At 48.7% G+C, this 13,955-nt stretch overlaps 1 protein-coding gene across 6 annotated transcripts in view; it reads left to right on the forward strand.

Annotated features, from left to right (window-relative positions):
- znf414 (zinc finger protein 414) overlaps positions 1-13,955 on the forward strand; it is a 25,301-nt gene continuing 11,346 nt past the window's right edge. Inside the window, exons 1-6 of one of the 6 annotated variants that reach the window (XM_055882454.1) lie at positions 6-320; positions 533-656; positions 5,828-5,941; positions 10,925-11,030; positions 11,142-11,710; positions 13,054-13,127. In XM_055882454.1, the coding sequence (XP_055738429.1) occupies positions 318-320; positions 533-656; positions 5,828-5,941; positions 10,925-11,030; positions 11,142-11,710; positions 13,054-13,127 (990 nt within the window). In that variant the 5' untranslated portion in view covers positions 6-317. Of the gene's footprint in view, positions 321-528; positions 657-5,827; positions 5,942-10,924; positions 11,031-11,141; positions 11,711-13,053; positions 13,128-13,955 lie in introns of all 6 variants that reach the window. The other 5 variants (XR_008754655.1, XM_055882453.1, XM_055882452.1 and 2 more) reach the window with 5 other exon arrangements.

The following is a 13,955-nucleotide window of genomic DNA, read 5'->3' on the forward strand; positions in this document are numbered from 1 at the left end:
CCGTTATAGTGCAGTTCATGTATTGTTTAGTGTTGTGTAGTGTCCTTGCTCGCATGCATCTAACATAGTTTTTTATTTGTATTTTGTCCCACCAACATTTACATGCTAAAATCGCCACTGTGTCAACGACACTTTTAACATATTACGTTGGGTACTTTTCTTTTGAACATTTCCGAAATTCCGTAACCCGGAAGTACTTTTTTTTATGTTGCAGACGAGACGCTGGTAAAGAAACCTATCAAAGCTTCATTACGTTTTCCTTCTTGTTCGCAAAATGGTCAGCGATTAAGATTGATCATCCTATTTGCAAATGGGCTATGGTAAGAGTTATTTGTCTGGTTACATAGCTAGATAATCATTTCGGTAGCTTATATTTTGTTATGTTTAGCTAATAAGCTAGCTATCGAAAAGTGTCTGTGACTGTTCTGGCTGGTTAGCTGACGAAGGAATTAATATAGCTAACCTAACATGCATAACTAGCTACATGTCCGTTATATTGATATAACAGCATGGATTCATTTGTTTTAGGTAGTCTGAACTAGTGAGACTGCTGTCGTCTTCTCCCGTACCGCCAGTTGACTCCTCGTCCCCCACCAACATGACTACGGGGATGGCCTCTGTACCACTACTGCAGCCTACTAGCAACACAACCCAAGGTTTTATGCAACAACTACACATTTTACTGTTAGCGAACTATAATCAATAGTGATGGGACGATTGATAACGGAGCTCCGGCGCTAGTCATGGGAAGTTGGGCTATTTTTTAACTGATTCTGATCTGTTTGTCGTCGTCAAAAGAACGAATTGTTCGACTCATTTCTTTAGTTTAATTTGGACAATAGAACGAGTCAAAATAAATCCAAGGCTGAAAAATGACAAAAGAAAGTTTGGCTGAGTTGGAACACTAGCGCGATCCCATAGCAAAAAGCCTCTCCTCACTGGAGTGATGCTTAGAATTCAATTTCGCCCGAAATGGCACAAAAATGTAACCCTTTTTATTTTACAACTACCATCAGGTTTTTGGAAGGAAACTGAAAAATAACAACTCGTGTTGAAAGTAAACATCCGCACCTCGATGGTGCTTATATCTGCAAAACACGGAAGTAAGAAACGAATGGCAATTTGACTGTTTCTGGTCTAGCGATCGATGACAGCAGATGACGCTGCCCAACTTTATATAATTAGAAAGAGGAGATTATCCTGATTTAAAATGGTGTCCGACTTGAAAAAATGTAAATATTGTTGAAAAATCAAACATTGTTTGATTTTTGGCGAAATATACCAGCATGCCTCTGCATATGAAAACAATGGGGGGAGGTCCAGCAGCGTTCCAAGGGCAAAAGGTATTTCGTTTGGGGGGGAAAAACAAAAGATATACATTGCGAGATATTTAGCTAATTGAACAGACGTACCTATATTTCCCCTATAGGAAACAATGGGACGAGCTGTCTCATTGTCAACAATAGAGACGACGTTGTGACGTTGAACAATAAGCTGGGAATATAACGTTCGGAAGGCGAGTTGGTGCTCAATAGAACTAATAGGTGCTGGCACACGGCACCAATGTAACAGTATAACTTTAGTACGTCCCCTCGCCCCGACACTGGCGCGAACCAGGGACCCTCTGCACACATCGACAACAGTCACCCATGAAGCATCGTTACCCATCGCTCCACAAAGGCCACGGCCCTTGCAGAGCAAGGTGCAACACTACTTCTAGGTTTCAGAGCAAGTGACGTAACTGATTGAAACGCTACTAGCGCGTACCCGCTAACAAGCTAGCCATTTCACATCCGTTACACTGGCAGGGTGAAAAATGCAGGAAAATAAGGCCTGTTTGTTAGTGATTTACTAAAAAAAGTACAACAAGCAGTTGGGACATATGGTAATATTATGAAACTGGGCTCCACGGCAGATGCAATGAACTCGTTTTTATCCGAAAAATGAGTCCAGTCTACCCAGTGTACAGCAGGTCAAATGAACGAGTCACTCGGGGGGGGGGGGGGGGGGGGGTTCATGACTCGCAAGTCAGTAAAGAGTCGTTCAAAAAAATAATGAATCGTTCGAACTGCACATCACCATCTGACGTTCCGATGCTGTTTTCAAATCACTACCGATTCGACACAACATAGCGACGCTTGTGTAACAATACCACGTGATGACGCTTCAGACCTCACACTACCACCTGGCAAGTGTCAGAACTTTTATTTTACCTTTATTTAACTAGGCCAGTCAGTTAGAGAACATATTCTGATTTACAATGACGGCCTAAAGGCAAAAGGCCTCCAGTGGGGACGGGGGCTGGGATTAAAAATATAGGACAAAACACACATGACAAGAGAGACACTACAGAAAGAGAGACCTAAAACACCAACAACACAGCATGGCAGCAACACATGACGACAACACAGCATGGCAGCAACACATGACGACAACACAGCATGGCAGCAACACATGACGACAACACAGCATGGCAGCAACACATGACGACAACACAGCATGGCAGCAACACACGACGACAACACAGCATGGCAGCAACACACGACGACAACACAGCATGGCAGCAACACACGACGACAACACAGCATGGCAGCAACACACGACGACAACACAGCATGGCAGCAACACACGACGACAACACAGCATGGCAGCAACACACGACGACAACACAGCATGGCAGCAACACACGACAACACAGCATGGCAGCAACACACGACAACACAGCATGGCAGCAACACACGACAACACAGCATGGCAGCAACACACGACAACACAGCATGGCAGCAACACACGACAACACAGCTTGGCAGCAACCAACACACGACAACACAGCATGGCAGCAACACACGACAACACAGCATGGCAGCAACACACGACAACACAGCTTGGCAGCAACCAACACACGACAATACAGCATGGCAGCAACCAACACACGACAACACAGCATGGCAGCAACACACGACAACACAGCTTGGCAGCAACACACGACGACAACACAGCATGGCAGCAACACACGACGACAACACAGCATGGCAGCAACACACGACGACAACACAGCATGGCAGCAACACACGACGACAACACAGCATGGCAGCAACACACGACGACAACACAGCATGGCAGCAACACATGACGACAACACAGCATGGCAGCAACACATGACGACAACACAGCATGGCAGCAACACACGACAACACAGCATGGCAGCAACCAACACACGACAACACAGCATGGCAGCAACACACGACAACACAGCTTGGCAGCAACCAACACACGACAACACAGCATGGCAGCAACACACGACAACACAGCATGGCAGCAACCAACACACGACAACACAGCATGGCAGCAACACACGACAACACAGCATGGCAGCAACACACGACAACACAGCTTGGCAGCAACACACGACGACAACACAGCATGGCAGCAACACACGACAACACAGCATGGCAGCAACACACGACAACACAGCATGGCAGCAACACACGACAACACAGCATGGCAGCAACACACGACGACACAGCATGGCAGCAACACACGACGACACAGCATGGCAGCAACACACGACGACACAGCATGGCAGCAACCAACACACGACGACACAGCATGGCAGCAACACACGACAACACAGCTTGGCAGCAACCAACACACGACAATACAGCATGGCAGCAACCAACACATGACAATACAGCATGGCAGCAACACATGACTGGAGGAGACTGGTCCCGGGGGCCCGGAGGAGACTGGTCCCGGGGGCCCGGAGGAGACTGGTCCCGGGGGCCCGGAGGAGCCTGGTCCCGGGGGCCCGGAGGAGCCTGGTCCCGGGGGCATGGAGGAGCCTGGTCCTGGGGGCATAGATGTAGAGTACGTGGAGGTGGAGCAGTTTGGCAGGGCTTGAATATAGAGTGCATGGCGGGTCAGGGGGAGAGTAGGTCTGACAGGTAGGCTGGTCCGATGTCATTTAGGGCTTTGTAGACAAGAAGGATAATTGTGTAGTCAATTTTTTGAGAAAATGGTAGCCGATGTAGATGAGCAAGGATGAGGGTGATGTGGACAGACTGGTTTGTTTGTGGCAGAATCCTAGAGGCACTTTTTTTTGGATGAGCTGTAGTTTATTAATTGATTTTGCAAGTACTTTGTTCACATAATCAATTCTAGAAAAAAAAAGGAATGTATGGATTAGTTTTTCTGTCAGATGTAGTGAGCGAGGGTCCTAGGCGGGCGATGTTCTCCAACAAAAATAATTACATTTTACAATGTGGACATTGAAGGAGAGAGTGCAGGGTCGAAAACAAACAGCTAGCTTCATTCAGAATGACAAGATTGATTAGCTACTCAAAATAAAAATCCACAACACTAAATTGCTAATAAAATAGCAGAGCAATCAGCCATCGAAAAGATAATAGTAAAACAATCTGTTTTTCACCTCGTCAAACTGATTCTATATTGTGATTCTAAAATTACAACTAGGCTACAGAAAGGAAAATGGGGGATACCTAGTCAGTTGTCCAACTGAATGTATTCAAATGAAATGTGTCTTCCGCATTTAACCCAACCCCTCTGGATCAGAGAGGTGAGGGGGGGCTGCCTTAATCGACATCCACGTCTTTGGCGCCCAGGGAACAGATCTGCTCAGGGGCACAACGACAGATTTTTACCTTGTCCGCTCGGTGATTCGATCCAGCAACCTTCCGGTTACTGGCCCAACGCTCTAACCACGAGGCTACCTGATAGAGGCAGGGTGCACTGCGTCTTACTGAAAACTAGACCTGTTGATAATGTGTAATTTCTTATTTCGTCAACATTAATGCAATTAGTGAGTCATGAGGCATATTTATTACGGAAACCGTTTACTGTTTAGGAACCAAACGGAAGCAAATGGAACAAAACGGGGAGGGAGCTGTGTTTTTCCATCTGGAACAAAACGGGGAGGGAGCTGCGTTTTTCCATCTGGAACAAAACGGGGAGGGAGCTGCGTTTTTCCATCTGGAACAAAACGGGGAGGGAGCTGTGTTTTTCCATCTGGAACAAAACGGGGAGGGAGCTGTGTTTTTCCATCTGGAACAAAACGGGGAGGGAGCTGCGTTTTTTCATCTGGAACAAAACGGGGAGGGAGCTGCGTTTTTCCATCTGGAACAAAACGGGGAGGGAGCTGTGTTTTTCCATCTGGAACAAAACGGGGAGGGAGCTGTGTTTTTCCATCTGGAACAAAACGGGGAGGGAGCTGTGTTTTTCCATCTGGAACAAAACGGGGAGGGAGCTGTGTTTTTCCATCTGGAACAAAACGGGGAGGGAGCTGTGTTTTTCCATCTGGAACAAAACGGGGAGGGAGCTGTGTTTTTCCATCTGGAACAAAACGGGGAGGGAGCTGTGTTTTTCCATCTGGAACAAAACGGGGAGGGAGCTGTGTTTTTCCATCTGGAACAAAACGGGGAGGGAGCTGTGTTTTTCCATCTGGAACAAAACGGGGAGGGAGCTGCGTTTTTCCATCTGGAACAAAACGGGGAGGGAGCTGTGTTTTTCCATCTGGAACAAAACGGGGAGGGAGCTGCGTTTTTCCATCTGGAACAAAACGGGGAGGGAGCTGCGTTTTTCCATCTGGAACAAAACGGGGAGGGAGCTGTGTTTTTCCATCTGGAACAAAACGGGGATGGAGCTGCGTTTTTCCATTTGGAAAAAAACGGTTTCTGTTGCAAAATGTTTTGCAACAGAATCGGCGTGATGTTTACACCCCTGCCTTGATGACTGTATTAGCTGAACAATATTATCGACTGCAACTGTTTAAAACATTTTAAAACAAGAAAGCTGTTTCCTCTCTCTATAGGTCAGAGAATGCCCTGCACGTTATATGGCTGCTATCGTGTCTACACGGACACAGACAGCCTGGCCAAACACATCAAGGACCATCAGAATCACGTCCCCACGCAGTCCCTCCCAGGTAAGCTCATAGAAGACAACACACTTCCTGGATCCTGGAGGAGACGTGGTTTTATGAATAAAGATTTCCTTATTGGATAAAGGTCGACTCAGAAGTACCTGAACTGCTGCGTGTGTGTATGAGGATAAAAAGCGTCACTGAGGACAGTTGCAATTATTATAGTCAGATTAAAGCTGCACTATGCAGAAATCGCTCTTGTCGTTTCCTGGTTTCTGAAATTCTATTAGTTCTCATAATTAAAGTTAATGTGACAAAACAAGCCATTATTGTGTACAGAATCATTGTACCATCTAAACTGCTGTGAAAGATATTTGTTCCATAACCAAAAATATTGTATTTTCAGCTGGTGTACCTTACTGAAGGTAAAAGACGCAAAAACGAAACACTAGGACCCAAAATAAACCAAACCACAGACTAGAACCCAGCCAGCACTAGGACCCAAAATAAACCAAACCACAGACTAGAACCCAGCCAACACAGGGACCCACAATAAACACAACCAGACTAGAACCCAGCCAGCACTAGGACCCATAATAAACACAACCACAGACTAGAACCTAGCCAGCACTAGAACCCACAATAAACACAACCACAGACTAGAACCCAGCCAGCACTAGGACCCACAATAAACACAACCACAGACTAGAACCCAGCCAGCACTAGGACCCACAATAAACACAACCACAGACTAGAACCCAGCCAACACTAGGACCCACAATAAACACAACCACAGACTAGAACCCAGCCAGCACTAGGACCCAAAATAAACCAAACCACAGACTAGAACCCAGCCAACACAAGGACCCACAATAAACACAACCAGACTAGAACCCAGCCAGCACTAGGACCCATAATAAACACAACCACAGACTAGAACCCAGCCAACACTAGGACCCATAATAAACACAACCACAGACTAGAACCTGGCCAGCACTAGGACCCATAATAAACACAACCACAGACTAGAACCCAGCCAACACTAGGACCCATAATAAACACAACCACAGACTAGAACCCAGCCAGCACTAGGACCCATAATAAACACAACCACAGACTAGAACCCAGCCAACACAGGGACCCACAATAAACACAACCACAGACTAGAACCCAGCCAACACTAGGACCTACAATAAACACAACCACAGACTAGAACCCAGCCAACACTAGGATCCACAATAAACACAACCACAGACTAGAACCCAGCCAGCACTAGGACCCATAATAAACACAACCACAGACTAGAACCCAGCCAACACAAGGACCCACAATAAACACAACCACAGACTAGAACCTGGCCAGCACTAGGACCCACAATAAACACAACCACAGACTAGAACCCAGCCAGCACTAGGACCCACAATAAACACAACCACAGACTAGAACCCAGCCAGCACTAGGACCCACAATAAACACAACCACAGACTAGAACCCAGCCAGCACTAGGACCCATAATAAACACAACCACAGACTAGAACCCAGCCAACACTAGGACCCATAATAAACACAACCACAGACTAGAACCCAGCCAACACTAGGACCCATAATAAACACAACCACAGACTAGAACCCAGCCAGCACTAGGACCCATAATAAACACAACCACAGACTAGAACCCAGCCAACACTAGGACCCATAATAAACACAACCACAGACTAGAACCCAGCCAGCACTAGGACCCATAATAAACACAACCACAGACTAGAACCCAGCCAACACAGGGACCCACAATAAACACAACCACAGACTAGAACCCAGCCAACACTAGGACCTACAATAAACACAACCACAGACTAGAACCCAGCCAACACTAGGATCCACAATAAACACAACCACAGACTAGAACCCAGCCAGCACTAGGACCCATAATAAACACAACCACAGACTAGAACCCAGCCAACACAAGGACCCACAATAAACACAACCACAGACTAGAACCTGGCCAGCACTAGGACCCACAATAAACACAACCACAGACTAGAACCCAGCCAGCACTAGGACCCACAATAAACACAACCACAGACTAGAACCCAGCCAGCACTAGGACCCACAATAAACACAACCACAGACTAGAACCCAGCCAGCACTAGGACCCACAATAAACACAACCACAGACTAGAACCCAGCCAGCACTAGGACCCACAATAAACACAACCACAGACTAGAACCTGGCCAGCACTAGGACCCACAATAAACACAACCACAGACTAGAACCCAGCCAGCACTAGGACCCACAATAAACACAACCACAGACTAGAACCCAGCCAGCACTAGGACCCACAATAAACACAACCACAGACTAGAACCCAGCCAGCACTAGGACCCATAATAAACACAACCACAGACTAGAACCCAGCCAACACTAGGACCCATAATAAACACAACCACAGACTAGAACCTGGCCAACAAGGAGAGAGCGGTGACTTACCAGTATGTTAGCCAGCAGAGAAGCACCTTGGTGGGGATGTAGTTACCAGGATGATAGCCAGCAGAGAAGCACCTTGGTGGGGATGTAGTTTCCAGGATGATAGCCAGCAGAGAAGCACCTTGGAGGGGGTGTAGTTTCCAGGATGATAGCCAGCAGAGAAGCACCTTGGAGGGGGTGTAGTTTCCAGGATGATAGCCAGCAGAGAAGCACCTTGGAGGGGGTGTAGTTTCCAGGATGATAGCCAGCAGAGAAGCACCTTGGTGGGGGTGTAGTTTCCAGGATGATAGCCAGCAGAGAAGCACCTTGGAGGGGAGGTAGTTTCCAGGATGATAGCCAGCAGAGAAGCACCTTGGAGGCGGTGTAGTTTCCAGGATGATAGCCAGCAGAGAAGCACCTTGGTGGGGATGTAGTTTCCAGGATGATAGCCAGCAGAGAAGCACCTTGGAGGAGATGTAGTTTCCAGGATGATAGCCAGCAGAGAAGCACCTTGGAGGAGATGTAGTTTCCAGGACAGGTCGGTGGAAAGACGGGAGGGTGGCAAGCGCTACACCGGGCCGCGCGAGAATCCAAAAGAGTCAATCCAAGTGGAGTTCAAGTTTGACAGTAGTCCAAAAACATCCTAGGCACAATGTCAAGTGGAAGGATGAATGCAGCAGGAGTCTGCTCAGATAATGTCCCAGTGCACGATAGGGGGGCCAGGTATATCACAGTAGACAGGAGTCTGCTCAGATAATGTCCCAGTGCACGATAGGGGGCCCAGGTATATCAGTAGACAGGAGTCTGCTCAGATAATGTCCCAGTGCACGATAGGGGGCCCAGGTATATCAGTAGACAGGAGTCTGCTCAGATAATGTCCCAGTGCACGATAGGGGGCCCAGGTATATCAGTAGACAGGAGTCTGCTCAGATAATGTCCCAGTGCACGATAGGGGGCCCAGGTATATCACAGTAGACAGGAGTCTGCTCAGATAACGTCCCAGTGCAGGATAGGGGGGCCAGGTATATCACAGTAGGTAGGAGTCTGCTCAGATAATGTCCCAGTGCAGGATAGGGGGGCCAGGTATATCACAGTAGGCAGGAGTCTGCTCAGATAATGTCCCAGTGTAGGATAGGGGGCCCAGGTATATCACAGTAGACAGGAGTCTGCTCAGATGTGGCGCCCCACAAGAGAGGGGGAGGCTGGCGCCCCACAAGAGAGGGGGAGGCTGGCGCCCCACAAGAGAGGGGGAGGCTGGCGCCCCACAAGAGAGGGGGAGGCTGGCGCCCCACAAGAGAGGGGGAGGCTGGCGCCCCACAAGAGAGGGGGAGGCTGGCGCCCCACAAGAGAGGGGGAGGCTGGCGCCCCACAAGAGAGGGGGAGGCTGGCGCCCCACAAGAGAGGGGGAGGCTGGCGCCCCACAAGAGAGGGGGAGGCTGGCGCCCCACAAGAGAGGGGGAGGCTGGCGCCCCACAAGAGAGGGGGAGGCTGGCGCCCCACAAGAGAGGGGGAGGCTGGCGCCCCACAAGAGAGGGGGAGGCTGGCGCCCCACAAGAGAGGGGGAGGCTGGCGCCCCACAAGAGAGGGGGAGGCTGGCGCCCCACAAGAGAGGGGGAGGCTGGCGCCCCACAAGAGAGGGGGAGGCTGGCGCCCCACAAGAGAGGGGGAGGCTGGCGCCCCACAAGAGAGGGGGAGGCTGGCGCCCCACAAGAGAGGGGGAGGCTGGCGCCCCACAAGAGAGGGGGAGGCTGGCGCCCCACAAGAGAGGGGGAGGCTGGCGCCCCACAAGAGAGGGGGAGGCTGGCGCCCCACAAGAGAGGGGGAGGCTGGCGCCCCACAAGAGAGGGGGAGGCTGGCGCCCCACAAGAGAGGGGGAGGCTGGCGCCCCACAAGAGAGGGGGAGGCTGGCGCCCCACAAGAGAGGGGGAGGCTGGCGCCCCACAAGAGAGGGGGAGGCTGGCGCCCCACAAGAGAGGGGGAGGCTGGCGCCCCACAAGAGAGGGGGAGGCTGGCGCCCCACAAGAGAGGGGGAGGCTGGCGCCCCACAAGAGAGGGGGAGGCTGGCGCCCCACAAGAGAGGGGGAGGCTGGCGCCCCACAAGAGAGGGGGAGGCTGGCGCCCCACAAGAGAGGGGGAGGCTGGCGCCCCACAAGAGAGGGGGAGGCTGGCGCCCCACAAGAGAGGGGGAGGCTGGCGCCCCACAAGAGAGGGGGAGGCTGGCGCCCCACAAGAGAGGGGGAGGCTGGCACCCCACAAGAGAGGGGGAGGCTGGCGCCCCACAAGAGAGGGGGAGGCTGGCACCCCACAAGAGAGGGGGAGGCTGGCACATGCGCAGATCAAATCCACAGCTGGAATAGCGATTTTTTTTTTTTTTTTTTTTTTTTTTTTTTTTAGGTGTTTACGCATCCTAATAATTCGAAAGATGGCTCAGAAAACGAGGTGTTTTAATCGGGCGTATGCTTACTTCGGTTTTGACCTTACGCCGATTTAAGATGAGCAGAGTAAGGTGATTACATTTCACATTATGCCTCCTGCGATAATCAGTTTAATATGGAATGTACTCACTATCTCTCTCCTCTCAGGTAAAGTGTTCCTCTGCTCCTCTATCGGCTGCAGCGGCTCCTTTCCCAGCATGCAGCATCTGATGGAACATATGAGACAGCACCACAAACCCAACACGTACTTCCTGTAGGTATTTGTGTGTGTAGGAGAGATACACTCAGTGCTACTCGTCATGCATCCAGATGTCCCTCTGACAGGTCTGACGATTGTCTTGCTTCCCCTCTTTCTCTCTGCCAGGTGTCAGAGTTGTCGGTCCAAGCTGCGTTCCTACCGCGCCCTCCTCAAACACCTCCACACCTGCGCTAAGGTAGCCAAGAGCAAGGCCAAGGCTGGCGAGCAGGCAGAGGTCAAGCCTGACCCTGACCCCGATGCTGCTGTTCCCATGGCTACAGACCAGGAGACCCCACAGCAGCAGGAACCCATGGAGTTGGAACCCTCTCATCCTGTCCCTGGGTCCACTGGGTCTGACCATCTCTCTGCCCTGGCTCCCTCCCCCTACCAGCCCCCAGCGGATGGATCTCTCCTCGGCCTGGACCTCAACTCGGCCCTGCTCCCTGGGGCTTTCTCCATCCAGGAGGGAGGTGATGGGGGATTGTCAGCCACCCAGCCCCCAAGCCTCACAGACCAGCTCCCCGAGGGATCCTATGGTTCCTTTTCACAGTACCTTCAATCTCCACTGGATGTTTCTGGACCGGAGCAGCAACAGCAGAGGCCTCCCAGGCCGGTCCCTTCTGCTCTACCTTCCTCTCCGCCACCCCAGACCTCCGCCCCGCCCGGTTCGAACGCTCGCTGGAGGAAGAACCAAGGTGATCTAATAACAGTCAGCTTGTTTGGTTGAATCTCAGGGTTAGAAAATGTTGTCATTTCTATTTCTATTTGATTTACTTTTTGACCGCAGCTCGTTTTTTGAGGAGCGAGAGGTGCTCAGCGTTGACCTACCCTACCGTGAGACGTCCGTGTTGAGTCGATATAAAAGCTTTAAAAACAGGCCCTCCCTTCAGACCGCTGCATTTTATCTGGTACATAATTTACATCGAATTGCAATTTTAATTTCCAATCACTGCTAATGATGGCCGCCGGTTAACCGACCATTGACTGTCAACTTCAATGTCTATTGTATTCTAGTTCTGATTTCAATAGGTTTCCTATGGAGGATTAACAGTATCAATTAAAACAAATGATATTCCCATTCAAGTCAACATCTTCGTGGTACCAATGTGAAGGTTGAAATGTAATTTTTATTCCCATTTTAGTACATTTATCAGCCAAAACATGACACCCACCCTGTATTCAAGAGAATGCGATCAGACGGTAGGAAAAACACAAACTCCTCCGATGATGAGGATGTAAAATAGGGTCTAAGCTACAATGTGAAAATGAAGGGGGGGAAAAAGTTTTAAATGATATCGAACTCAACCGTTTTATTTTCCGGTGATGAAAGAATGGATGTCTCATGGTAGGCTGGGGTAGGCAAAACGGGACAACTCTGAGCACGGCTACACTAACGGGCAAAAGGTTTACCACACCGACTCATTCAAGGGTTTTTCTTTCGTTTTTACTATTTTCTACATTGTAGTGAAGACATGAAAACGATGAAATAACACATTATGGAATTATGTAGTAACCAGAGTATGCAAAGCTGTCCATCAAGGTAAAGGCTATTTGAAGAATCTCAAATATAAAGTCTATTTTAATTTAATACTTTTTTGGTTACTACATGATTCCATATGTGTTATTTCATCGTTTATGTTTTTGCTATTATTCTACAATGTAGAAAATAAAGCAAAAACCCTTGAATGAATCGATGTGTCCAAACTTTTGACTGGTACCATATCTCCTGAATGTTTTGGGATTAAAGTCGTAAGAAGTCTCTTTCTGACTGCTCCTACCATGGGTAAATATGTATTGAACGTTTCGTTCAAAAGTTGCTTGGAATTCACACCCGTGTTAGTTCATGTTGACTAGTGGTCCTATTTTAGCCTGGTCCCAGATCTGTTTGTGCAGATCAGTCAACTGCAACGACCATAGGAGTTGGGGGGGGCTACACAGATCTAGGACCACCAGGCTTGTCCCTGGATGAAACACAGATGTGCTGATTGCAGTGATGAGTGAGTGAATTGTGTTTTATCGTGTTGCACTGTCCTGCCAGACGCTCCGGGGTCTCTAAGTCACAGATGGACCTCTCCTCCAGCCAGTCACAGGTTAACTAGAGGTGGAGCGCAGGTGAGCCGTGGAGGAACCATTAAACACACACACAACTAGAGAGAGAGAAACCATTAAACACACAACTAGAGAGAGAGAAACCATTACACACAACTAGAGAGAGAGAAACCATTACACACAACTAGAGAGAGAGAAACCATTAAACACACACAACTAGAGAGAGAGAAACCATTACACACACACAACTAGAGAGAGAGAAACCATTAAACACAACTAGAGAGAGAGAAACCATTAAACACACAACTAGAGAGAGAGAAACCATTAAATACACACAACTAGAGAGAGAGAGAGAAACCATTAAACACACACACACAACTAGAGAGAGAGAAACCATTAAATACACAACTAGAGAGAGAGAAACCATTACACACAACTAGAGAGAGAGAAACCATTACACACAACTAGAGAGAGAGAAACCATTAAACACACACAACTAGAGAGAGAGAAACCATTACACACACACAACTAGAGAGAGAGAAACCATTAAACACAACTAGAGAGAGAGAAACCATTTAACACACACACAACTAGAGAGAGAGAAACCATTAAACACACACACAACTAGAGAGAGAGAAACCATTAAACACACACAACTAGAGAGAGAGAAACCATTACACACACACAACTAGAGAGAGAGAAACCATTAAACACAACTAGAGAGAGAAACCATTAAACACACACACAACTAGAGAGAGAGAAACCATTAAACACACACACAACTAGAGAGAGAGAAACCATTAAACACACACAACTAGAGAGAGAGAAACCATTAAACACACACAACTAGAGAGAGAGAAACCATTAAACACACAACTAGAGAGAGAGAAA

The sequence above is a fragment of the Salvelinus fontinalis genome, chromosome 26 (genome assembly GCF_029448725.1).
Source record: "Salvelinus fontinalis isolate EN_2023a chromosome 26, ASM2944872v1, whole genome shotgun sequence".
In the NCBI taxonomy this organism is placed as follows: Eukaryota; Metazoa; Chordata; class Actinopteri; order Salmoniformes; family Salmonidae; genus Salvelinus; species Salvelinus fontinalis.